At 37.9% G+C, this 27,825-nt stretch overlaps 1 protein-coding gene across 2 annotated transcripts in view; it reads left to right on the top strand.

Moving 5' to 3' along the window:
• The window catches only part of PIGK (phosphatidylinositol glycan anchor biosynthesis class K), a 62,476-nt gene that overhangs the window by 22,580 nt on the left and 12,071 nt on the right, over positions 1–27,825 (top strand). For both annotated transcript variants that reach the window (XM_088169820.1, XM_014872153.2), the window contains exon 10: positions 18,144–18,219. In XM_088169820.1, coding sequence (XP_088025946.1) covers positions 18,144–18,219 — 76 coding nt within the window. The remainder of the gene's footprint in view (positions 1–18,143; positions 18,220–27,825) is intronic.

The following is a 27,825-nucleotide window of genomic DNA, read 5'->3' as shown; positions in this document are numbered from 1 at the left end:
CAAGAGAAAATATTAGCTAGCTGTGGCAGGAAGACTTCTCATGCCATAGATTCAAAGATGGTTTACATCAGTGTCACTCTAAATATTTTATAGTAATAATTGTTGTATTGATGTGATGTGTCTGTTCAGTTACTAATGAGCAGCTGTGTCATGAAAAGAGCTTCTCCAGTTGTCTTTCTTGGGGATGCTTCCAGCAACTGGAAGCTGTGGAAAGGTCATGGATGAGGACACATTTCCAGTTGGTGGTGGAGTGTGGGAGAAAAAGATGTAGTTTTTGTATGTAACTGTACATATTCTACAAACAGAGGGATCCCATTCTTATCACAAAATTCTTATTATATTGCACTATTGAGATTTTGTACAAACATAATTATTTCTTTAACACTGTGGGAGAGTTTGCATGAGCCAGTTGTTAATTCTGTGCCATATTATGACTGTTGTTAGATTCAGATAATAGTAAATACAAAACATTTAAAATAACAGTGCAGTTCTTAAAAGATTATCATTATCACTGCGTTGAATTTTGTGTACATTTATGTAAGTTTTATGGATGAAAATAATAGATGCAAAAGAGGTCTTAGAATTATAGTGATTAGTAATAGTTTGATGGGATATTTATTTATGGTAGTACGTCAGCCATGAGGTACTTAGCTGAGTTTTTAGCTAGCCTAGGTAATTGTTTCTACCTGGTTTCTAACTGTTTCTTTCTGCTTTCTCTGGATGTAAAATTAAGTCCTTTATGAGATACATTGAAACTGGAAAGAAAAAGTGGGGGGAGGGGAAGCTCATTTTACATCTTGGTAATTATATCATAAAAAGCAGCTATGGAAGAGACCTAATTGCTATGTGGCTGTTGCCTGTATCTTGCTGTGAGCATAAGAGAAAGCTGTAGAAATTGTGGCTGATACAGATATCATTGGAAAGGAGATCCCACCCACTGAGGAAATCCAACCATCTTTAATGTGCCAAATGAATATGCAACCTGCACATGGTAACAAACAGAAGTCTCAGTAAAACTAGGGTAACATAAATTGAAATGGGGAATAATTAATGTATTAATGCATTTTATGCCTACTGTGCTTATCTACTAATCAGATTATTTTGTTGAATTTAATTAGAATTGTAAAAAGAATAATTATATAATAAAGCTAACTTCACCAGAAATTTGAAAAGAAACAAAATTGCTGAAATGAAGTGAAGCAAATTGTAGATTATTTATTTTCACCTGTCCTTGTAAAATAGAAGTGTAATTTTTAAGTATGCTACTTACATACTGAATTGAAAAATGTTAATAGGAGAGGAGGGAGTCAGGAAATCAATATAATCAGAAATAACAGGAATATGCATGTTAATCATCTACTCAAGTCAAAAAACATAATGTGCTTGTGATTATAAAACCTGAAATTAAGGCAAATTTCCATAACCATAGTAAAAGACAAAAAGATGAATTGTTATTGAGGCAAACGGGTATTGAATGCAACCCATCCCCAGAGAAAGCAATACAAAATCATTTTTGGAGTTGAATTCTATGAAACAGTAATTGTCTTAGCTTGTAAAGCCTTTTTCTTTTTGCTCATGTTTTTGATACTGCTTAAGAAAATGGCACCGTTAAAGGTAATTAATTCTAGCAAGGGTTATTTCAATAGCCCACTCTGCTGAACTGGATCAAACTGTCTCCAGCACAGCCCTGCCTGTAAACATTACAAAGTCGGGGGCCAGGTTCAGGCAATTATCTTGGATTAAACTTTTGTCCAGTAATGCTACTTTTGGACCTCATTTAGTGAGTGAAGTAGTTAATCTCTTTATTCCCCAAATTTGGTGTGGATTTTTTTTTTGAATGTTCAGTCCTGTATTTTTATTTAATTTTGTGTCATTTAATCAGCTCAGTCTGATTGAATGGCTGTGTGTATTACTTTTGATGAGTAATACACAAGATGGTAAGTTCTCCTGAGAGATTCTTACTATCTGGAGCAGAAAAAGATAACCTTGTCCTGTAGAAAATATCAAGAGTGCATCTCCTTTGAATTTATAAAGGAAAAGCAAACCTTTAAGACCAAATCCGCATTGAAAAATTTAGCCCTAAACTTGTATATTCTTGGAAAAATAGATTTTAACTAGAATCTTAGGGAAGAGTGTTTGGAAATGGCTCAAACCTTTGCATATATGTCATCTGTTTGTTGGCATATGCAGTTTGTTTCTTGTAGCTTATACATCAGCTTGGTAACAGACTTGTGCTGATCTTAAGAAATACTCTATTAAAGTGACTGCAAATGTTTTTTTCTGTGACAGGTACATTTGGGCCAGTGTTAATCCATAGTGGAAATGCAGTGAATTACACAGTGCTCATTTAGTTTAGTGGTGTTCTGCTTAGTCTTACTGTGTGAAACAGCAGTGATTACTTTTCTTTCAAAAAGTTTCCACACAAGGTCTTCTGTTCCTCAAGCATTGCTATTTTTAAAAATTAGCTTTCTCTCTCACCTGCATAATATGAATATTAAAAGGAAAAAAGAAATGTACTCAGACATTTAAAAACAAACAAACCAGCCCCCTAAAAACTCCCACTTTAATTGCTAGTTTTCAGAATTTAGCAAAACTTACCATTTTTTCATTTGCTGTTGTGAAATACCAGGATTCTCATCTGGTACAGTATCCAGCACCTTAGTCAAAGCACTATTGTTACAGAGCAGATAAGATTAAAAAAAAAGTCATTGGGTTTGATGAAAACCTGCATGAACATTGAGGGGAGAAAGCCAAAGTTACCATAGCAACCACCAGTGCTTTAGAAAATAGCTGAGTAAAAAGAGCAGAAATGTAACAGAAAATATGAGGGCCATTTCATAAAACATTAAAAATAAAAACGAAATTTAAGGCAAATATGATTACTGCTCATCTTTTATCTTAGAAATCCCTGATAAGCAGCAGCTTGTCTTTATTTAAAAACAGGACGACTGTTGATAAAGTTTTAGTGTTTAGTCCCCATTAGACTCTATTAAGGACATACTTTTATGAATTTGGTTAAAAATTATTGAAAGTTTTATGAGTTCTTGTTTGTTGGGGTTTTTTTTGCTTTCTTTTTTCTCTGCAGATAGTTTTCTGAGCAACTGCAGTGTTAATCTGTGCAGAAGAGTGGGCTCTTAAAATGTTCTTTATGATATAAACATGACCAAAAGTCCTACTAATAAATGTGGTCCCACAGTGGCACTACTGTGAGTTCTTCATGGGGTCAACTGATCACACAGCACTGCCCTTCAGGACTGGAGTGGCAAAGGCAGCTTTAGAATTCATGGACATAAACATTTCAGGAAGCAGCTACATTTATAAGTTTAGGGTTGTGAGCTGCCTATTCATAGCACCTTTACTTAAAATAATGGGTACAGTCTGTCACCTGTACCTTTGTATCTGAATCTATATTCTGATATCAGTAATTTACTTAAAGGCTGAGCTTTCATACTTCTTTTGTCTTTTTTGTCTTTTTGAATGGAGTCAGCATTCTGCAGTGCGTTGGTATTGGGTAAGAAGTCTTGTGTTTTGCCCATATATTGCTTCACAGCTGTGCAGAATTAGATTTATGTGGGTGAGCATCAAATGTACATGGAATAAAATGACATGCATCTTTTGTTTCCTAATTCCTGTGTAGCTGTTGTCTTAAATTTGATCTTAGTCCTCATAGAACAAAATGGCCCATATTGGAACCTTAACCAAATAAGAAAACTAAGGAAAAAATCACTATAGTATTCTGTCCTGAAAAACTACTTCATATGAGGACTAAAACAATCTAAAAGTTTGAGTATGAGAAAGGAAACAATAAACACTGAATCCTTTCTTTATAATACAGTCTGATTCAATTCTTGCCTTCTCTTCAAAGGACTGTGTTGCTGTGTTATCCTCTCCCGTTGTTAGAAGTTGATTCTGTGTGTAGTAGGAGATGGTTCTTAACTGTCCTAGACAGAGCTGTAGCCTGGGGCTTTGCGTGCATGTCGGAGCAGTTGTTACTGGCATCTGTTTCTTTTGGAAAAAAAGGCATTGTTTCTGAGCAAACAGATTTTGGTTATTTTATAAACCACTGCAAAACAAAAGTATCTTCCTCTCCTCTGGTCTCATATGGAAGTTTATAGAAGGGTAAAAAGTCTTGCATCATTACCCAAAGTCTTCCCATGCATCCAAATGAAACATTTGCGATGAGTTCTGTAAAGTGGCTAGAGCGTTTTTTCTCCTCTGCTGTTTTCAGAGTTACAAATACACGTCTGTATGGAAGTGAGAACTGAAACTGATTAGGTTGAAATCATGAAATAATGAATTTTGTAAGAAAGAGGTGGTGTGAATTTCTGTAAAAGCTTAGGTTCCTTTCTCTGCAAAATTCACGTGGAAGATTTAGAGACACTTTGACAATGATCTCTTGTTTAGTTGCCTCATCTAAAAACATTCTGTAGTACCTCTATAGCACGACTTCTGCTCCAGATCAAATGCAACAGACTTCTTACTCCAGTATGGGAGTTCTTCCTTAGGAATAACTAGGAAAAGGATACATTCTGGACAAGGTCAGTTTAGTGTTTCAATACAAGCCTTACATGGCAATATTTAATTTATTGTTGTCTATTATCAAGTTGGCGTTTCACCTGATAAACTTTTCCAGTGTGGCTGGACTTCATGTAGTAGTTCTGTGCTGGGGCAATGGGTTATAAAGCAGTCAGGTAATGAGCACAAACTATGGTGGAACAGCCTGGAGCCAGGACAGAGGCAGTGGTGGTGTTTGTTCTGCTGCAAATGGACTGTGTCACAAGTGGTTACTGCTGCCTGTGAGCCCCCATTCCTGCAGGCAGAACCCTTTGCACTCTGTGCCTGCCTCTGCTGGGGGTTTCATTCAAAAGTCCTGCAGAAATCTTCCAAATCTCAGTGTGTGGCCTTGTTACCACTTAACAATCTGTTCAGACCCTGGAGTTTATGTATGGTATGCTCTGGCAAGGTACTGTTGACATGTACTTTGAATTCGAAACTCATAAACACCACTGTATGAAACAGTTTTCTGTGACATCTCTGTTAAGTTCCTGCAGAACTTAATACAAGCACAATAGATATTTCTGTCTTGCATTTTTTGTGCTGTGTTTTTATGGATGTGTGGAAACTTAGCAGTATAGTGCAATTAGTGGGTTGTGGAGGCTTGAAATATTATATTGTGAGAAAATGCTGTCTGTCACTAATGTCATGAGGTAGGAGCACATTGACTGACCTCTGACTATTTTGGTAGATGAAACTAAACCCCACTAGGTGGTGCAAGTAAATAAACTACCTTGCAAAATACTTCCCTCCAGATGAATAAACTTGAGGAAAGGGTGTCTTTCACCAATATAAAATACATTATTTGGTTGTTTGTTTGGGTTTTTTTCATTTTTGGTTTTGTACAATAGTTACTAAAATTTAATATTTAATGCTGTCTTAGCCTGGTCTTTTCCACAAAGCAGCCCTCCTACGAGTTGACTGAGGCATTTCCAGACGTGGCATCTGTTTGGAGTATTCCCTCTCAGGATCTCTCTTGTTGCAGTTTATCCTGTGTTTCACTTTGAGTTTGCTTACCTTCATAACTCTGCTGTGTACATACAGTTTGTACATATTTGTTTGTTCAGGGAGAAGATTTCAAACAGTAATGTACAGTAAGGTACTGTCATTTTACAGTGGATTGAATAAGGTTTCAGTAGAAAATAGTTTTGATATATCATGTATGTGGTTGGTCTGTAAGGGTTAATGTGTATGTCAAAGAGATCAGTAGTTCTATTATGTTTTATTTAGAAATAAACAAACAACCACAAAACAAAACTCCAGACCTTCATTGTACTTTTTCATTGTACTCCTGAGGTGACTATAATATAACCTTACCAGTTCGTGTTGTGCTTGGCTATGCCATTGTCTTAAATTCAGTCCTTTCAATATCCTTTGCTCTCCATTTGTGCAGTGGTGGTTTTACTGAAGATGCAGTGGCCCATACATGGTCAACATATTTTTACAGCCAGAAGATGAGTATTCAAAAGTTTTTGAATAACAAGAAACCACACGTTCTTGAGATAAGTGGAAGACCCCAGGAATTTCTACCTGTGGAGAGCCATCAGCACTCTCGTTTTCTTGTCAGTAATGGTATTTTAGCAGAGTTTATATGGCTTCCCTGTAGACTGCAGGCAGCTCTTGTGGGAATGCAGCGGCGCTGCAGCGCTGCCCGAGGGCAGCAGAGCCGTGCCTGTGCTAAAGGGCAGGGGCTGCAGTGAGTGCTGGGGGCTGCTCAGCAGTCAGCCCGACACAGCCACACTCTGCTGCTGCTGCTGCTGCTTCCCCTCGGTGCCTTGTGCCAGGCCTGCTCCCTCTGTGAACACAGTGCATCAGTAAATACTGCATCATCGCCTTGCAGCCCGGGACTCTGTAATAAGGCAGTAACTGCAGTCACTGAGCAGCTCTCTAGTGAAGGTTCAGTGTATTACTGTGCAGTACATTTACTGAAATGGAAACTTTTCATTTCAGAGTGACTTAGGTATTCATCAGTTGGGATGGGTGTGTTTGCTGCATTTGTCTGAGTGTTGACAAATGCAGCAGAAGTGGGGTTTGGGGTTGGTGTTTTCATTGGGGGTTTTTGTGGGTTTTTTTTGATGGGTTTCTTTTTCTAGGAAATAGGACATTAAAGTATAAAAAGCTTATGCCCATGAAATCTCAGTTGACCAGCAGCCATAAAGAATACATGCAATAACCACAAACAGTCAACACAAACTCTGTTCTGCAGTCAGATTCTGTTGTACTGTATAGCCTCTAGAGAGTACACATAGAAAAACTGCAATAGAGATATTAGTCTTAAAATGCAGAAATACATTTTTTTTTCTTAGTTTCCTTGGGCAGAGCACCAGCTTACTTAATTGCCATCATGCACTTTTGGCTATTATTAAGTCCAAAGCCAGAGTAGAACTATATGGTGATGCAATTAGAAGGGCCATGTGGTGTGTCTATTAAAATACTTCAATATTCCTGCTGTACAAAAATCCAGTGCCAATAGTTTTGGTTACTTATATTGTAGTAGTGTGTGAGAGTCCCACTCATGAGTGAGGATCCACTGTAGCTGAGCAATGAGCATCTACCAGAAATTTATACACCTTACACCATTGTGTTCCCATTTAAAGTACTCAGTTTTCTTAACAGGTACATTGAACATTCATGAAAATATGGGAGGAAATGGGTGATTTAAAAAGGAAGTTGTTTTCCATAAAACATGTAAAACATGAAGTTAAAAGGTACAAGACAGAATGTAAATTCTTTACTAGACTTCATATATTTGATAATGTAGCATGTAAAATTCTTCAGAATGAAATCTTTCAGCTCTTGCCTGTTTTGTGTTTCTCTTAATTTGGAATTTTTTCTTAAGCATATTACTGTGTAATTGGAGTTGTTCCATTGTTTCTCTAACTGTTACTTATTCCATTTGAAGGTGTCAGAAGAGAAATCTGGCTTCATTATCTCTGCTAAATGAGCTTTTAATTTTTGCCTTCGTTTCAAAGTTGCCTTTTATGCATACATGCCTACACATACAGCCACCCATATCTATGTTTGGGATTGTGAAAGACCTTGTAAAAGCACTGGAGAGTTTGTTCTTTTATATAAGGTGCCCTGAAAGGCTGAAATTCTAAAAACTGAGAGATAGGTATTGTGATCTTTTCTGCTTTACACAGCCTCTTGCTGCTGTTATCTGTTATGTTACTGATAATGTAGACTAAACATTCAGATTTACTGATGCAATGTTCTGTAGAATATAAAGGTTTGCAGAAAATTGCTTATAAATAATGGAAGAACCTACCACAAGAATGAGATAAAGGCTGAGATTATTAGGTTAAAAAATACTAGGCCTCCAATCTTAGTTGAAGTTATAAATAATTTTTGTGTAAGCCCTTGCATTTGTTTAAAAAGAAATAACATGGAACAATCCTCTGACAAAAGAGTGAACTTGCTATTTTTTCTGTTTTATTTTTGAAAGTAAAGCCAGGTGAACCCATTTGTTGTATGTACTCCACTTTCATAAGACAGTCTTAGAAAGTCATGGTCAGCTTAAGTTTGGGCATGACTGAATATTAAAGGTTTAATTTTAAAAGTTGAAGTCCCATTTTCAAAAATAACTATTTAATATTAGTCTTCATGACACATTTTTGTTAGTGTAATAATTCAACTAACATGTTTTTACTTGCAGCTAGGTCCAACCCATATAGGTGTTGTTGAAAAATGTGCTAATTAATTTTTTAGGAACTTACATTTCATAGAAGTAGCTTTTGCTTTATTGCATTATAAAGAAGGTCTTTGATGATTGCTTAAACATTGCTTGGCATTTACCATGCTGCAGAATTGATATGTAAATAAAAGCAAACTTTGTAAATAAGCTTTTCCCTATTAAAATGGTTTTATCTCTTTACTCTTGCAAAAAGACAAATAAATCTGTACAGAGAATTTAAGGTAACTGAGAAGAAAGAAGGGGGAGGGACATGCCTGTAGCCCTCAGAGCTGTTTGTGTTCCTGCTCTAGCCTTGTCCCTGGGGACTGCAGAGACAAAGGGTGCTGATAGCCTGTGGCACACTCTGAGCCACTGCACCTGTCCCTTCCCAGCAAGGAGGGCTGAGGTAATGAGAAATCTGCACTTGGCAGGTGTCTGAGATGCCAGATTTTGTTTCAAGTATTTGGATTAGAAGCCACCTGTGAATATTAGAAGTTTGGCTTTTCCAGCCTATTGCTTGGCTTTGCAGCTAGGAATAACTTGCAAATCCAGATATATGTCTTGTGTAGGTATAGCTGACAGATACTGGAATTAGTACAGCACTGAACTGAACACAAGGACATAAAGTCCCTGTTTCTGTCCCTCAGGCCTCAGACCTTGTGGCCTGACTGAATAGGCAGGGGAGTGCCCAAATTTGTGTGCCTATTAGGAGGCTGGCAAGTGGCATGCCATGTGCTTGACCCAGGATAAGTATGATTTGCTGCTTCTGCTTTTGTTCCTGGGACCACTTAAATTGTATTGGCTTAAGGGCTATGAAGTTTGTAAAGTCACTGAACTTCATATAGAACACTCTGGTTAGTATACAGTAGTCTGTGGTGGTGAGGAGGCAATTTTGGTTCTAATACTATGGAAAGACAAACCATAAAATATAATATGAAGAAAAAGGATGACTGCTTTAAGGGATCAAACATTAATAGATTCTTTGTTCAACATCAGCAGATTCAGTAACCTGCAGTACCTTGGCCTCAGAGAATTTAATGTCTAAGTGTTTGTATTTGAACTGGAGGTTTCATCTGCCATTAACAAGAACAAACAAACCAGAATGCAGACAAAGGTAGTGCACAAGTCATCTATAAATAAAAGAAAATCATGGTCCCAGAGATAAGACTGATAAAAAGCTTAAGAGCTGCATACATTCTATGCAGCTTTCTATGAAGCAAAGCCCTTCTAAAGTGGTTAGCAATATATTGTTACATAAGTACACGCATTGACAGGAGAATAAAGCATTTACTGCTGGCTGACTGGAATGCTACTCGATTCTGTCTGCTGTGGGCACTCTTAGGACCCTTAGAGTTGGCTACAGAGAAGAACAGTGCTGGTGAAAAAGGGGAAAACAGTTGATTAAATTTTGTAGTATAGTGTTCTGCAGTTGTTGGTGTATCTTGGTTGTCTGCATTATGGAAATGTGTTACTGATCATGTTGTTGCAAAAAAGATCAAAAGCAACATCTAGTATTCAGGAGAGACATGATTGCACAGTAAACCATTTCTCAAAAGCCCAGAACTGTAATTTTTATGATTAATTTTCCGAGTACCTGCGTTATAGCATGTTTCAAGAAAATCTGGTACCAGTACATGCTTTTTTATGCACTTGTAGATAGAAGTACAGTTGGTGCCTTCCTTTGTAACATCCTATCCATAGAGGCTGGGATCTGACAGGTGGATCAGCAGCCCTGCTGTAAAGGACCTGGAGTGGTGATGGGCACCAGTGCCATCACCATCAATAAGACAAGCTGCCTGCTGAGCTGCCTGAGAAGTCTGATCAGCAGATTGAGCATTATCATTTAATGTTCTCATTTCTCTTTGATGCTGCTGAAGCCCTACCTGAAACACTGTCTGGCATTTGGCTTTCTCCTTCAATAAAGATTTTGAGAAGGGTTGCCAAGATGGTCAGGGCAGAGGGCACACACCCTGTGAGAGAGGTGGTTGAGAGATTTGGCCTTGCTTGTCCTTAAAAGGCAGTTTGGAATGCAGTCACAGAGGTGTTTAAGGTGAACTCTTCTTGTGGTAGCAAGAGGCATTGGCAGCCAGTAGGTTGTGGCTTGGGAGGTTCAGGTTGTGCATGAGGAGAAATGTTTGCAAAGAAGGGTGAGTTAGCACAGAGAGGTTGTGGAATTGTGAAGATTCAGCTGGACAAAGCTGGGGCTGACCTGGCCTCCTGTTGAGGAGGCTGAACCAGATGGTCTCTTAAAGTACCTTAGAAACAAGATTTCTGTAATTCTGTGTGTTTACCTCCCTTGATAGACTGGAGTAAAGGGTCAAAAAATCAGAACTGGATCTTGAAATGAAGGGGTAAGGTAGAAGGTCTGAGGATGGTTTTGGGCAGAGAACAGGCAGAGAGCATGCAACTTTGACAGATTCGTGTACTGAACTAAGCAGTCTCATGAGGAATTATAACTGGATAGTACATTATGTGACTCATGAACTGAAAAAATAGAAATATATACTGTAGGTGTAGAAATATTGGGACTTAAACTATGTGTATTATGGGGTTTTTAGAAGGTACTTGTTGAAAAGTGCAACAATACACATAAAACAAATACATTGTTTAGTTTGAATATATGCAGGAAGGAACAGTAGTATTAAATGTAAAATTAATTTGTCTATAAAGACTGATTGTGGCCACTAAATAATAGAATTGCTATCCTGGCACATTGCTGGGTTAATTCTTTGATTTAAAAACATCTTCCTACTGATTTTCCTGACTTACAGCACCACTGGCAGGTGATATTGAATTGGTCTACTTAAAAATCAGGCACTGTGGATAAACTTTCATTTGTGACAAATGAACAAAGCTGCTTTATCCAGCTGAAAGTATCATTCCAGCATGTACTGGTAGCAGTATTTAAACTGGGTGTGTGATGTGGCGGCATGGGAGGATTTGGATTTTCTTCTTTGAGATTCCTGTGAAATTCAGTCATGGGTTTCCAGACATAGAGTGATAATTAATAACCTGTGTGGTTTTTAACCACTCTTGGAAATATTTCCCATGCAATTAGGAGGGAATGGATTCAAGATTTCCAGCCTTGGTTCTTAAGGACAACACATACACACTTCAAATTGGATCAAGCATTTGCTCAGTGAGGACCAATGTTCTCTTTTGACTGGTTTGAAGCATCAATAGAAGCTCCTCTGATATTGCTCGACTTGTCTTTATAAACATGCCCCAAGTTTGCAAAATTTGATACTTGTACTCTTTTTTTTTTTTTTTTTTTTCTCCCCCACAAAACCTGCGTATTGTGAGAATGAATTAGCATTAAGCAATGAGCACCTACTTTTAGCTGTGGACTCAAATGGTGATTTTCAGTGATAGAGAAGAGACTTAGTGGGTCTTTTTATCTCCAACTTTTGATTAGCATTTTGTGCTTTAGCAGCATCATCGTGTGGAAGTTTTAAATTAATTCAAAAGAGATTTTCTAATTTACCTAAAATGGGGAATAGTTGAGATAACAAAATGAAGCCCTATAGGTCATGTGATTTCCAGTAGCAGGAAAGTCAGTTCTGCTTACTTAAGCTAATTTCCTTTATAATTCCTTCCCTATGTTTTGCCTCAGAATAAAAATAGGAGCAGGCAGAACAGGAATCCCTTCAGCAATATTTTTTGACAGAACTCATTGGCTAGAAAAGAGGAGAGAGACAATACTGTGTTAAAACACACTATAGATTTCTGTTACCTCTTTTTAAGATCTTAGGATGGCTAAGAATATGTAGCTTGACAAAGGTTAATCACATGAAATTCTTCACATAAGAAATTGTGTGGATCACAGAAAGACAGAGGAAACATTTGTTGCTGTCAATTTTTATTCCGTTTATGAACTCAATGTGTCTGGCAGACTCTGGGAACACCAGCAGACCTTTTTGTGATCAGGTCCAAGAGAAAGTGCTGTGCATTCACAGACTTCAGGTATTTTTTAAACTCCAGGAATAAGTCTGTGTGACTAGTTTGGGTCCAAATCTTTCACATTTATTTGAAAAGAAATGAGCAGATTACAGAAAGTATTTTGCATTTCTGATCTGTAAGGTGTTTTGCTGCGTTATTCCACAGGAATATCTCTCTGTAAAGGCCAGCAAGCTGAAGTAGTTAATTTTTCTTCACAATGCAAGTCAGTAGCTTCCTTCTTCAAAAAATTATAAAACTGATTGTGTCTAACACTGATTTAGTTTTTCATCACATCCAAGATATTTTTGCTGTCAATTAATTTTTTTCCTTTATCTCCATATTCTGTTGTTCATTTTTGTGTAATCTTCCTTTGAAGCTGTCTTTGATAGTCTGCCTTCTGCTGCAGTAGGTGCTGCAAGCATTACTGAGTGGAAGTCACAGCATTTGAGGATGAGAATCTTGGCTGTACCTGTGCAATGCCTGTACATTTCCACCACAGCTCCCTCCTCTCCTTGTCTTTGGATGTGCAGTAGTGATTTTCCCATCCAGTGGTGTTCAGACTGCACAGCACTGAAGGGCAAAGAGGAGTGTTAGTGTTGTGAGACAGCCCTGCAAGGTCCCCCAAAGTCAGCCCCCAGTCCAGCCTCCCAAAGCCCAGGACTAGGGTAGTGAAGGAAGTTGTTTGAACTTCAGGTCTTGAGAGGGAGACATCTACACTGACCTGAGCAAACATTGCAGTGACAAAATGTACACTGAGTTTTGACCCTTTAATTAAAGAAACTGTGCCAGGAAGGAGACATTGTGAGGAAGTTCCCTGGAATGCTTTCAAGTATTTGCTTTTCTTCTTTGTGACTATCCATGTGGTAAACATTCATGTAGACAAATCTGGCATTCTCTTGATGAGAAAAGCATTGAGGAGCACACTTTTGAGACAAGAGTGGAGTTAAGCATGATTTCACTTTTTCAAGCACTGGTGTTTTCCATGTACCTTAGTGCTTCTGTTGTTTAAACACACCCAATTCTTAAATATGCATGAAGTTAGGATTTAACAGATAGATCAAGTACCTGGCATCAATCCAAGGTCTAATTCTTAATCTTCTGTACTATGGATATGGTAGATAAATTTCTTAATGGCCAATTTTAAAAACTATTCACTCAAACCCGACATAGCCCATTTCAGCCTCTCTTTAATAGCAAAGCTAATAACTTTTTCTGATGTGGTGCATAAAGCTCTGGTATTTTGTTTTCTTTTTATTGCCAGATGCAAGTGGGTTCATGTATTTACAGTCAATAAAGCTATCAGTGCTACACACAGGTTTAGATTAATAATTTCAGCCTTTCAGTCTTGGGTATCAGGTGTGGGCACTGCTGTGTTACTTGCATCCCTTGGGCTCATGCTGACTGTCCGAGCAGTTGCAATGTTTCTGCTCAGAGCTACTTCTACAAGTGGGACAGCCCATTCCAGCATTTTCATTCACATTATTCAGAAGTCATGTCTCAGACAAGTCAGGCAGCACTTGAGCAGTACAAATTGTTTATGTCTACAGAAAAGAAAGATGGTGATCCCCAAACTCTTTCTTCTCATGGATTTTTGTTTCTGATAGCCTTTTGTACCTTGTTCACACTCTGACTTCCAGTTTGTATAGCTTCCAAGAGAATTGGTTCCTTATTAGGACTTACCATCAAGGAACAAGAGTTTCAAAAGAGATGCAGTACGTGGGTCATAAGTGTGAAATTCTGTGGCTTGTCTAAGCCATCAAGTCTAGAGAATATATGAGAAGGAAGAAATACTAGCCTTAGTCCTGTTGCCTGTTAAAATTAGTGAATGTTTATATTAACAGGTTTTATGTTCCATAGACATTCCTGTCTCTTAAATATTTTAACAGCCCATTTCTGCCATGAGCAAACCAGTTTGTGATCACGTTGTACTTTTTCCCCCCTTTATTTTTGTACTATTTGCACAAGATAAAATGCATCTCTGCCCTAAAACCACTGCAGCTATTCTGTGTAGAAGGCCATGGGCTGGATTAGCACTTGTGGGAGAATATGCCACCTCCTCATGCTTGGAATTTATTTTTCTTTAGCCCACGTTGACTTTCTCCCTTAAGAGTGAGCATGCAAATACAAATAACAAATAAGATATATCACCAAATATCTTGACACGTTTTACTGGATTTAGATTCAGTTTCCACAGTTTCTGTTTCATGCTCACTTTCCTTCATCTAAGAGCAGTTGCAGTATAAAAATAGCTTTTAAATTGAATTTTTCAAGACCCTCCTTTTCTGCTATCTCTTACTGCTTCCCACTTCTCTTTTGATTTTACATTTCTTTCTACTCTTCTTCCTGAAAATCAAGATCTCCTTATGCTTTGCATTACCAGCTGTCAGGCATGATGCTGTATATGCTGATATGCCACTGTGTTAGCTTGCTTTGCCACTGTTGGCAGCATTCTGCTGTCATGCTCAATTGAGACAGAAAGGACTGTTTCTTACTGGAAAATTAATTCATGAAAAACTACTTTTGTTTCTGTAATAGAATTGTTTTGAAAGAAATTAAACATACAAAGAAAACTGTATTACAGCAAATTAGCCCTTAATTTTATAAAGGTTTAAGTGTCAAATATGAATGAACTAAACACAGTGAGGCCAACTAATTTAGAGAAATTACAGCCTCAAATTGCCATATGTGATTTGAGCACAAATTCCATCAGCTGAGATGGTTTTTGTATTTGGATTTTTTTCCTGACATAACTAGTTTGGAGCAAAAGGGAATGCCTCCCCAGGCATCTGGAAATTATCTCTGGAAGGAGTAACCAATTTGCTTGTTTCCCTCTGTAAAAGGGAGAGACAAGGTCAGAAGAATTGTATTGGAGATCATCTTTATCCTGACGTGTTCTCTTCCTCTACCTTGCAATAGAGGAGGAAGGAGAACATCCTCTTCTGTGTTGATCTGTTTCTCCTCCCTGGGCCTTTCTATCCCTTATACCTTTTTGAAGAGGACTGTCTTTTACAGGACATTCTGCCACTCCAGGAGTGCTGGTGGGCTGCTATTTGTAGGGCTAAGATGAAGGAGCAGTTTTGCAGCAGGTTTCTTTCTCCTGGGTACAAACTGCCCTGATTGGCTTTCTTTGATCCATGGCAGAACTGGCCAAGGTAACCAAGAGAATTTCCTCAAAGGCAGGATGAGGCTGCAGCTGTGTCTGTGAGTCAGGCTGATGTCCTGTCCTGCTGTCACATCATGTGTCATTGTCAGTGTGGCTCATCCCAGCTGGACAGTGTCTGTGAGTGGTTCAAGGCTCAGCACCTGCCTGGAGCAGCCAGTTTGGGATGCAGCCCCTGCTTTGCAGGAGAGAATTCAGCCATTTGTGAGCTGTGTCACGGAGTTTGATCTTACTGGCCATGAGGGCCATGAGCTGTCTCTGTTCTTACAGAAATGACTGGTTAAAATACACCCTTTGTGCTCACTTACAGGGGATTTTAGGCTTATCTGCAGGAGAGAAGAATCAAAACTCTTTTGTAGACATGACAGTGCATCACTAAATACATATACATATACATAAAGTTCGTGGCATTACAGCAAAAATTTTGAGAAAACAATTCTGAACTTCTCTTCCAAAACACTTGTGTGTATGTAAACATTTTATAGTGTGATTATATAAATGTAGATATTTATTTAAATACATTAGAATGTCCACCTACCTAATCTATATCTTACAATTTATTTATATATAAAATTTAGTGTAGTTAAAGTGATTTGTTTGTTTTTGTTTTTTTTTTCAGAAAGTAAATTAGAAAAAATAAGATGTCTTTCTTGATGTTGAAAGGATCCTATCAGCGTAATTTCAATTTAAATCTAATTACTTTAAAATGCCTGTACTACTCTCCCCTTCTTCTTTTTTTTTAGTTAGGCTTCCTATGGCTTAAAATTATCTTGATAATTTTTCTTTCTATTTTTTAATCCTTTGTCATTTGAAGGAAAGCCTTGTTTTTCCTGCTGAAAGTTAACAAGGAGTATGTTTGACAATGCAAGGAAATGCTGATTCTGTCTAGACAGAAAAATTGCCAAATGTACAAGGTCCTTGACACAACAGAGAGACAAGCTCTTTTTTTTTTTTCATTTCTGCTAACATTCAGTTTATAGTAATTTTAGCTGTTACTTTCAGCTTCAAGTGTTTAATTTTGGGACTTGAGATACTCTTTTTTTATTTCCCCAGATTTGCAGTTTCTCTGTAAGAACTGTACAGATAAGCGTTCAAGATATTGATGAATATTGAGTTGTGTGTGCAGTTGTTTCATATCTAGAACTATGGCTAAAAAATGGGTTTAGGTAGCTGGGATCCATAAATCAAGGTGTTGTGTCAGCTAACAGGCTCCCAGCAGAACAGAAGTAATCTCCGGTTCACACTGACTGTGGTGTGTTTGCCAATCAGGACCAATGATAGAAAGTAGGGAGGAATTGAGTGGAAAGATTCCTTCTGCACACTGTGGTGGAGTTGCTGAGCCCCCTCTAAGCTCTGGTGGTTGTGCTGGACTAAACAGGAGTGTATTTCATGTTAAAATACGAATTCATCATTGTCATAATAATGCAAAAACTCTAAAAGCCGTATTGGTAAAGAGCTCTATCTGCAGACCAGCTTCAGTAGTTCAGTGCCTGCTTATTTAATTTTTCTTAAGCACATTTAACGGTTCTAGGCAGGCTGTCACTATGATATTTGAACTATTGCTGTGTTTCTTTTGTTCTCTGCTTTTAAATTCCTTATAAAGTAAGACTTTTATACTTTCATACTCTGTTCATTACAAATTTCTGGATATTCAGACTTTTTTTTGAGCTTAAAGCCTTTCAAACCACAGCAGAAATTCAGTAGTGAAAAAGGGAAGAGTTGTGCACTTTGTCCTCTCTTTTTCCAAAGCCTGTTGACTCCCAGTGCAGACACTAAGTCTGTAGTTTCTGACTCCTACCTGGCAGCTGGTCTGCAGGTCAGTTAACCCAGCAGGTGTGGATCCTTTTTGACTAGAATAGGTATAAGATTTGAGCCTGAAAAATAATGTCTTGGCCACAGTTTTTGTCGGAAAATAATTCTGCATCATCTTTAGAGAAGGGCCTTGTTTTTGTCAGGATCTTTTTTTTCCCCCTTTAATTCTTGTCATAGTGCTCAAATTCCTATATTCAGAGCTCTTCAGAAAAATAGAAGAATGGCTGATGAAAAACTTGAGTGATACTTTGAAAATGTAGCACATGCTGTGCAGTTCCAGCAGATGAAAGCAGCATGGTTGAAGGGTTTATAACATGCTTTCATATTAATTTACTATCATTTAAATATTTTAAGAGACTGCTTATGGATTCTGATTTTTCAGCTGCAACCACAGTTTATTCAAAGTTTAAAGGGTTATGATATATATTCTTTGTGAAGTATTCACTTTGAAGTTTTTTTTTTGCACACTAGCTTTTTGGCAACAAGGAGTACATACAGCTGTGCTGGCAAATGCATGAATATTTGTGGTGATGAACTTTTACCACACCTAAACACTGCTGTGCATTTGCAGCAAAAATGGCAAATGGTGAATAATCCCTCCTGCCTTTTGAGATGGTTATGTTTGAATTATGTTGGCAGGATTGAGTGAAGAAGCTTGTATTGTTAACAGTGCTGAATCTGCTCTGTAAATGCATAAGACTGTTTTTCCATGGGGATTTCAATCCAGCTGTCACTGGTCCTTGTTCACCTAAAATAAAATTTAAAGGTTTTCTTAGGTTTCTGCTGCTTTTTGTCAGGGAAAAAATGCACAATGTTATGCACATTTTTGTTTACTATAAATTTGTTCTTTCACTCAACTTAATAAGAAATACATTCCATTACTGTAATAAAATTCACTTTTTCTTCAGGTTAAGCAAAACAGTATCCTGAAACACTTAATTTCATTAATTTAATTTGGTAAACATTGTACTACCTTTGACAAATGTGACCTTACTTTCTTCCTAGGTTTCCGGAGGAGGAGTTGGCAACAGAGCCACTAAAATATGCTGAACAACTTCCTGTAGCTCAGATAATACACCAGGTAAGTCTTTCTATTTTAAAAATTCCTTTGAAAATAAAGAACATCTGTAATACTTAAAACTGCTTTTCTAGGTCACACAGAATTAATGTCCTCATGCTGGAAGTATGTATAAACAAGATACTCTTGTTCAGATGACAACTGTTAAATTATAAAAGTCTCATTCTGAACATGGCAATGAAAAGATGCTTGCTGTATGACATGGTTAACACTTCAGAGCTACTTGTTAAAATTGTTGTGTGTCTGCTGATAGAAAAGAAAAAAAAATCCATTAATTTCTCTGAATTTGCATCTTGACCTAAATCATATTCCCCTTCCTGAAAAAGCAGCCAAAGTATGGAGTCATTACTGTGGAATAATTGTCACGATGAGTTGAGCAGAGAAAACAATCTCTTCTAATACACTTCTGAATTAGCACAGTTTTTATTTCTAACTATAGCAGTGTCATCATGCTTTCTGCTTTGAACGGGGCTTTTTGTTTGCTTTTTGTTTTGCACAATTGAAAAAAAAAGGTTTATCTTTTTCCTTGATTGTGTCGTCTAACTTTGTCTTTATTTAAATACAATACCATGTTATTCATTTAAATAAACAGATGAGGGACGATGTGAACATACAAGGTAGAATTGAAGTTTTTATTGTAACATGTCTCCCCCAGTTCATGGTAAGGAGGAGGAAGAGATCTCTTCTGTGCAGAAGAAGGGAATCCTTCTTGCTCTTTTCTCAGAGTTCAAGGCCTATTTCTCAATTCATCCTGTTGATAGATCAGGTACCCAGTCTGCATTCAGTGTCTCCTCATCCTTTGCTGTCAGCCACAGAGGGCTCTGCCTGTTGTGTGAAAAGCTTATGGCCAAATAACATAAAACTTGTGTCAACATGACTGGGGAGACTTAGCCTCTCCCTTCTTGGGAATCTCTTAAAAGAAGCAAAATTACCTCTTCTGTTTCAGTCATTTTGAATTTTCTCAAAATAAAATAAATACTTGTTAAAATCTGTAGATGTGAGTCCTGCTTCAGGGACAAGTAACAATGGTTTTCTTAAGTCAGGACCAAACAGGTCACGTTACTGTTTTCCTAATGGTATCTTGGCCATATCTTTTAGGTAATCAAGTATGCTCAGAATAACTGACCTGAAAATTGGGGAAGATAATTATAGTTCATGCTGGGAGACAAAATGGTGCAGTCCATTCACTGCCTTGACATAAGGAAAACTTCCAGACTGAAAACTGGGACTTGATACTGTCAGAGTATCACTAAGCCAGATAGGCAATGTTAGATAAAGCTGTGGTTTCAGACTCAGCTGTTTTTAAATGCTTGAAGATCAACAGGAACAAATAAAAGTCCACTAAGTCCCTTAATAGAATTTTGCAAACAATTTTATGTGTATTAATTATTATCGTAGATCTTCCCAAATACCTTTGTCAATAAGTATTTTAAAGCATTGAGTCTCATGCTGCAGGCAGTATGGTTTTACCTTAAGGGAAACATAAGCTTTATTTTAAAACTTTAAAGTGTACAAGCCTTTCCTGCAAGTTGTAAACACAAGGGATTTTAAAACTTTTGGCTGAAATCTGCACCTTCGGGAAGAATTTCTGATGTGTTCAGAACATGGAAGATTGGAAATCAGGACCAGTTTGTATGTCAGGAACTCCCTGGTGTTGTCAGAGCTTCAGATGACCCAACAGCCTGCAAATGTCACATTTAAAATTCTGTCTTCATGCCTGACTCTCAGCATAAATGAATTAAACAGCAGAGCAGGCAGCCAGTCAATATGTTCTTAACAGTGAGAGTGAGCAATGAAACAGTTTGGGGGTTGTTTGGAATCAGTAAATAGAAAGTGCATGGAATGGCTCACCTAGAGAAAAATCTCAAATACAAAACAGAATTAACCTTTAAAATGGTCGAGCAGACAAAATGTCATAGCAATATTTTTCCAGCATTAGGTGGATAATAACCACGGTGTGTTCATTTGGCCAGCGTGTGTTACACTCCAGTAGAATATTGTGCTGTGGAAAGGCAAAAAGCTGGGTTTATGTGCCCTTATCTGTTTGCTAAACTTGCCAGTAATACAGAGCTGGGGTCTGCACAAGGCAGCAGAACAGACCCAACAGAACTATAAATGCCTTGGATGCAGAGAAGCCAAATGAAAGGAGCATTGTTTAGCTGTGGTGACAGGGAGTTTGGCACCATGCCCTGGCTTTGTGTGAGGCTGATGCCCTGTCTGAGCCTGTGACCAGCTGAGCATCACTGCACCAGCATCCTGCTGAGTTAGCTCTGCACACAACCCCTTGTACCCTTTCTGAGGGACCTGGCACAACTGGGACAAGTTTATATGAACAAGTTTTTTGTTTTTTTTTTTTCTCTAAGAAAAAATAAGGAAATTATAAGAAAGTAAAAAAGTGACAGGAGTAAAAACAGTGACTAGTATTTGTGGTGTTGTGGTGCTTTATCCAAATGCATACATACATGCTCTAGACATACATAATAGCATCAGTGCTGTGTATTTATAGCATAAATATACATTAAAATTTCACAGTGGTGGACAGCTATCCTAAATCAGTATAATGTATAAGATACATTTTAATTATACTTGTTAGCTGACATAGCCACTAGTATTATCCAACTTTCACTGTAGATTTATTCTCCTGAACACTACTGAAATGCTCCTTATGCTTTTAACTGAAATAAAAAGCCTCTAGTGCTTGGTAGAGGAATGCAGGCATTAATATAGACTTGTAAAAGTTGAGCTTTCAGAGTAATGCCCACATGAGACAACCTTTTTAATGAGATTATCTCTGTACAGCCATGCATACAATACCACTACTTACACTAAGTTTATGCTACTTAGAATAAAACCAAAAAAAACCCCAAACCAAAACCCAAACCAGAAAGAGGAGAAAAAGGAGAGATTACTTTAATTTTGTACATGTCTTTAGTCAAAACAGGTCTGTTGGAAAACCAGGGCAAACTGCATTTGAGAAGATTGTTTCCATTTATCATAAATGATATTCATTGCTGTCCTTGCAGTTCAGCAAATCATTTCAATAAAAGTACCTAACTTCACTGCCAGTGCTTGTGCTTGGAATGTCATTGTGTGTTAACATATTTGGCCTAACCAGGATTTAGGATATTGAAGACTCTTAAATTGTTACAGGTGTCTTACTGATGGAAGAATGTTTTATTGATGAAAGGCACATTTCAGCAGATAAACACCAGATCTCCTGATGGTGTTATAATTGAAAACAAAATGAAATAGCAAATTCAGACCATGATCAACTTGCATACTTATTTTAGTCCATTTCAAGCTATTAAGCAGATATATGAACATGCTGTTAAACCAGGATGGTATTTCAGGAGAGTGACTTACAGCTGGTAGTGGAAATTGCACAATTTACTTGAAATCTGACATGGTTTACAGTTGCAGGTTTACTTAAAAATAAGGAGTTCCTTAGGTATTTTTTCATGGGGGGAATGTTATCTGAAATATCCAATTAAATTTGATTGAGTTTCCTTTTGGTTTGTTTGTTTGGTTTGTAGAAGTTTTAACCTGTGCTTTTCTGTTGCCTCTCCATGAAAAGCCTCAGTGGGAAATGCCTTCAGTAGTGCCAGGAGATGAGTGGGAGCTGTGCTCAGCTGCTGGGGAAAGGTCTCTGTTCCAGGGTCTGGTCCAGCACCCGGAGCTTGGCTCACTTCAGCCTCGGGGAGCTTTAGGGAGCTGCTCCATCCAGTCTGCTCTGGGGGTGTTGGCTGCAGTCACCATGAGGAAATTAAATAGGAAATTTATGAAAGATGATGGGAGGGGATCTCTAGAGTTAAAAATGTGCAGACTGATGGCCATCAAGGGATACTGAAGGGTTGCAGGTCTGCAGTAAGTCTTGCAGGAAGGCCTTTGTTTCCATCATGTCTGTGCTTCTCTAACCAGTTTGTAGTCATGACTCACCCCACCCTCCCCCCAAATAAAATCCTTTTGTTTTGAAGATCAATTTTTTGTTCATTCTCAGGGCCTCATTCTCACATTGTAGAGGGCTGTTAGTTTATTGCATTTGTTGATGTTATTCTGGTTTCATGCTGATTTAATTGACAGAGGTTTTCTTTAGTAGCATTTGCCAGAAATTGTTGAAACAGTATTAAGAAAATAGAACATACATTGTTGTATAGATTTTTTTCTGAAGTATCTTTTTATTATCTATAACACAACAGTTTTAGCTCTCAGACTTAAAATGTTTTCACAAACATTAAAATGGTTTTATGTGGTTTATGGTTTTTTGAAACGTTCAATATGAAAAGTAACCCATCACATGCTGATACAGTCTTGAAAACATAACTTTAAAATTCAGAGATCACACTGGTGCCTTGCCCATTGCCTTGTAGCTGCCCTTTGGCAGTTTATACATTTCAGGAGTTCCCCTCACTCCCATTCTGCTTCTGTCCTGATGGTGGAGTCTTGGTTCCTATAAATGTTGTACAAAGCCATTAGTGTTCAGAACTTCGGTTAAGTTTGCGAGGTGTTTAATAGCACAACAGTAACCCAGATTTTTATTTTAATTTTTGTTGCAGACAGTAGGTTTTGTTCATGAATATTAATTTATTTAGAATTTTAAAGTACTTTGATAAGTGATACTTGCATTTTACTGTGTTTTTACAGGCTAAGAGGTTCAAAAGCAACTTGTAATACTTAGATGTCTCACATTTGTGTAAAGCTCTGTAAAGTTTTAGACACAGCTATTTATACATTCTTTGAAAATCCATTCATGTGGCTGTGTTTGAAAATAACTTTGAAGCATAGCTTGCTTTTTAGAACTCTGGTCATGGTATTCAGCTGGATGATGTCAGAGATAAAATACAACCTTTCACCAAAAGGTCCAGGTTCTGCTGCAGCTGCTAGCACAGACACAGGTCTGCTCAGGCAGGGATGCTTTTCTTTGTAAAAAATGGATTTTGTCAGGATGATTGAAAATTGAATTTTTCATACCAAATATTAAAAAGTACACTGACTTCAGAGTCCAGTTGTATTTGAACAAAATACATCACTTGGCCTCCCACCAAAAAGCCTTGTGACATGTCAGCCTGCCCTAGGACACCTGCTTGGTCAGGCTTTACCACTGCAGTCCTGAGCAACGTGCTGAAGACAAGTGTTGTCCCCTTAGCATGGCCACTTCCTGTGGCCGTTTTGGAGTGTCTGGAGAACAGCAGCCTGTCCTGCCAGTGCTCACATCTGTCTGGTCCAGACTACAGGTGAGAAAAGCTGTTTCTGATGCATGTCATGGAAATATGTTGACATTCTCACCTGAAGTGGATTTTGGGGCTCAGGGGTTCTGTGCAGAGCTAAACCCACGTGTTCTGTACCCTTCTGCTGAACCAGCTTTTCTTCACCTAGGGCACTTGGGATGTATGGGAGTTGGAAATTAACATGTCTACTATGTTTGGGTTTTTTCAATTTCTTTTCTGTATTAAACATACCTTCATTAATTGTTTAACCTAGAGGTGATTTGGCTACATTTTATAACTGTAATGGAAGTGGTCTCAAGTGGAATCATGACTGGACATCATCCTGCACATAAGAACTTGCTTTTTCCCTAAACTGTAAACAGTATATAGACTTGTCTTACTGCTGCTTAAGTTAGAGATTATTTAAATCTTTTGGGCTTTCTTTAAATTGAATGCTGCCTAGTAGAAAACTCGGTGCTCAAAGGACAAAAAGGAAAACAGTTATTACTGCACACTTTTGCCAACCAAACCAAATATGTCATAGAGCAGTAGAGGTATTCCTGCCAACACCTTATGCTACTTGGTGCATATAGATGCTTTGAAGTTCACTCCCTAAGATTTCTTGTAATACTAAGTTTGATTTAAAAAGTTGAGTAGCAGAGTCTTGTTTTGTGTATGAGTCATGTAATGTATTAAGAATGACAGTCCCCTGTTTCTCTGACTCACTGCAAGAAATCATCAAACACAATCTTGACTTGGTTATAGATGGTACAGATCTTTTACTAGCAAACCATTAAACCAGAGATTTTTCAGGCTTTTTTTCATCTAGTGAACTACTGCACAGTCAGCAATGGTACTCAGTACCTTCAAATGTAATCCAGTAGTTGACACAAACAGTAAGGTTGTGTCTCTTCCTTTCTTCTTCAGAAATTACACAGCTCATTAGCCACATGAAATTTCATAACATTCCTGAAATACAACATATCTGAGTACAGCATGAAGTATTTTTGTAAAATAGAAAAAATAAAATTTTTAAAGTTTGCTGTTGTTTTTCTCATCAGTTTTTTCCAGTCACAGAATACCATAATGTGGAGTTAGCATAAATTTACTGATCATTTGTTTTTACTGACAAGACACAGCTGCTTCTGTTTTGTTATGTTTTTCATCTGATCATGATCTTCCCTCTCAGAAGCAGAGATGTAGTAAAGCAGTCTCTTCTCTTCCATCTTCCCATTAAAGGACTCTTGTGGGTGATCACTCTCTGCCTATCCAGGACCATTATTTTATTGTTTCTCAACCACAGGGGAAGTTCTGCTGGTTTATCTCTTTGTTGTTGAAATATTACATGGAATCTCCTCTTAGTCTTCAAGACAGAACAAAGATAAGTACCTTAGAATTATTTTTCTTTCAAATGCTGCCCCCCAAATCTTAAAAATTTAGCAGCAATTATGGGGAACTTCATTTCTGTAGGGCTGGAGTGCCAAAGTATTAATGCATGGGGAGCACTTCCTTTGTCTGCACACAACACTGCTCAGCAGAGCCAGAAAAGAACCATGAGTGCTTTTTGTTGCTGACCAAGCATTACAAGGGAACTGAGTGTAGTATTAGATTTTTCCAATTATAGCTGAATACAATGGATTGAATAACTAAATGCATTGAAAGGTATATTGCATGAGGAACCTGAACAGTCTTCAGTGTGGTTCTTGTGGTTCTTGTTTCATACTAGAAATAACACACTGAATATTTTCTGTAAGCCAAGAAGGGGAAATTTTACCTGTTCCAGCATCACAGAGATATTTGAGATGGTGTTTGGTAGCTTCTTCTTGCCAGAACTGTTGCATGCATGTTCCACCCGTTCTTCCCTGTTTATGCATTAAAGCATGCAACTTTACTTCCTTGCATTTTTAAAAAATGAAACCAAAGTACATTTAAAAATCAATTGAAGAATGACCTGTTTTTCCTCTTACACACTATTAAAACAGTTCACTGAGCACTTATCAAAATGTTCTGTTTGATGTGCATGTACATTATGAGCTCTGGGCATCAGTAGAATCCAGTCTCTGCTGTCACGTCTTGGAATGTGACTTTATCCCCTCTTCACAGAAATGGCTCCCAGCAAGGTGACAGCAACCCCCAGCCCGTGCTCTCCCTCCAAACCAGTCTCCTCTTCAGGGAGTTGCAGCAGCAGGCGTGGATGTAACTGATGCAGTGTTTTCAAAATGACTGTTTTAGGCTGTCCACATCCTGCAGTTTGGACAAGGAAGTTTTAACTCTGATCTGTCAGTCTTTGGAGGTCATGTCAGTTTTCTCTTTCCCAGCCTGTGAAACCCTGACATGTACAGATTGACATTTTATCTTTATTTTTCTTTGGCACAGGATGGGGGATGAGTTTGACAGACAGCTTGGAGCAATTTAAGGGGCTGCCCCTCAAGTGGCCACACTCCACTCACCAGTCCTGGTAGAGTCCTGTGCTCATTAAGCACAGCAATGGTGCAAAGTACTGCTTGAGAAAAGAAGGGCATTTTTCATCCTGACTGAGTATGTGACTACAGAATTTCTAAAGCCAACTAGGATAGGTAGTATCAGCTAAAACTGATAAAGTGTACTTGTATTCCTGAAAGTTTTTCTTTATATTTCTCATGAGCAGATGAGAGTAAAAATAGCTGTTACTGTGGAAAGTTAAAATGAAAATGAATTCGAGGCTTTTGTGCATATCATGGGAGTGCTCAGTTTGCCCTTGAGAATACTGCTAATATGAGGCTTTATATGTGACTGTAGCCTCATCCATTTTGTGGATTATGAGACATCAGTTTCATACCCACCAGCATATAGAATTGTCAGATGTACTATTAAAAAATATATGAAAAGATACCCTGGCTCTATAGCAGCTATAATTGTTAGAGGTGCTGCTCTGGATTTGCAGCTTCTTTAAGAGGTAATTCCTGTAACCGTTTCTTTTTAATAAGCACTATTTAAGATGTAAAATGAAGGAAGATGTTCAGGAAATGACTGTAACATGACAGGCTTTATGGAGTGCTGTAGATCTCTGTGGTTTACCCATGTGAACTTCAAATAACTGCATTTCAAGAGTTGGTAGTAATGGTATGGCCATGGACTCAAAAAATTATTACATTCCTTATACTCAAAAAATTGATTTGCTTCTTTTCAGCTGAAGCAGCCATGTGTTTGAAGATCCTGTGTGCACAAACCTTTCAATATGCACTATTGATGTTTCTGTGTCTTTGTTTTGGCACGGGACTGATTGTGCCATGATCCCCTTCTGTTGTTCTTCACGACCCGCTCCCAACTTTGATTTCAAGGCAATGGTTACTGTTTCTCTTGTGCTTTATCTGTGTTCAGAGCTTTACAGAAACAGACAGATTCAAAAATGCCTACAGCTTGAAGTAAACTTCACATAGCAGGTTGGCAAAAAGCAAACCAAGGTTAACAGCGAGGGGTTCTGATTTGCAGACTAAGGCTGTAAAGGACCATTATGTTAATCTCTTCTGACTTTCTGCACAAGGCACACAGATACTTTATTTATATTCTCCCTTCTTTGTGGCTGTATTGACATCAGGAAGGATAAGTAGAAAAAGGGTTTGAGCAGAGGCTGAGAGATGTTTATTCAAAACATGGTAGTTATGGGGGGAATAAAACCAAGGAGGACAGTTAGGGCATGTTAGAACATATTTGTAATTACAGCAAATATTCACAGTATTGCAGCTGGTACTGAAGAATCAACATGTACAGGTCCCATGGGTCTCAGTTACTGACATCATGTGAACTGTTGCACCCTGCTATAGGTAAAATACCAGTATCACTTCGATGATATTAGAGCTGCTGCTGTCACTGCAAATGTAAGGAGGCTATTTTTAAGTGAGTTCTGTGCTTTGAGACTCTTTCCTCTCCTTTGTGGTCATAATAAGCTTGGCTAATGTAAGCTTTTTTCCTAAAATTATCTCTTCAGCCATTTTCACTCTCAACATTTTAGTCCTCTCTTAGGCATATAATTCACTTTTTTCCTTGCTTCCATTATATTTTTATGTGATCTATTGGTCTGCATTCATTCACATTTGTTATTTATAAATTGAAATTCTTAGATATTCTGAATCTTTTTGGATTTGTCTGCACTGGATCCCATTTACTTGCTGTTCCTTCAAATATTGGAAAAGCGAATGCTATTTAGGGCAGTGAGGTGAGTTGTCTCCAGTGGGGATAACTGAATAGGTTTTTCAGTACATAATGCTATGCAAATAATATACCTCTGCCTCTCATGGGAATAGACTAAGTATCTGCACAAGCTGTCTGTGACCTTAATAGGTTTGTAGGCATCAGAATAGACCCTGTGCTGCTGAAGCAAAGCGTGTGATGTACAAATACTTCAGGAGTGTTTTAGGGCTAAGCA

Source organism: Sturnus vulgaris, chromosome 9 (genome assembly GCF_052056855.1).
Source record: "Sturnus vulgaris isolate bStuVul1 chromosome 9, bStuVul1.hap1, whole genome shotgun sequence".
NCBI classification, from domain to species: Eukaryota; Metazoa; Chordata; class Aves; order Passeriformes; family Sturnidae; genus Sturnus; species Sturnus vulgaris.
The sequence above is the reverse complement of the archived record's forward strand: the minus strand, read 5'-3'. Positions and strand labels throughout refer to the sequence as shown.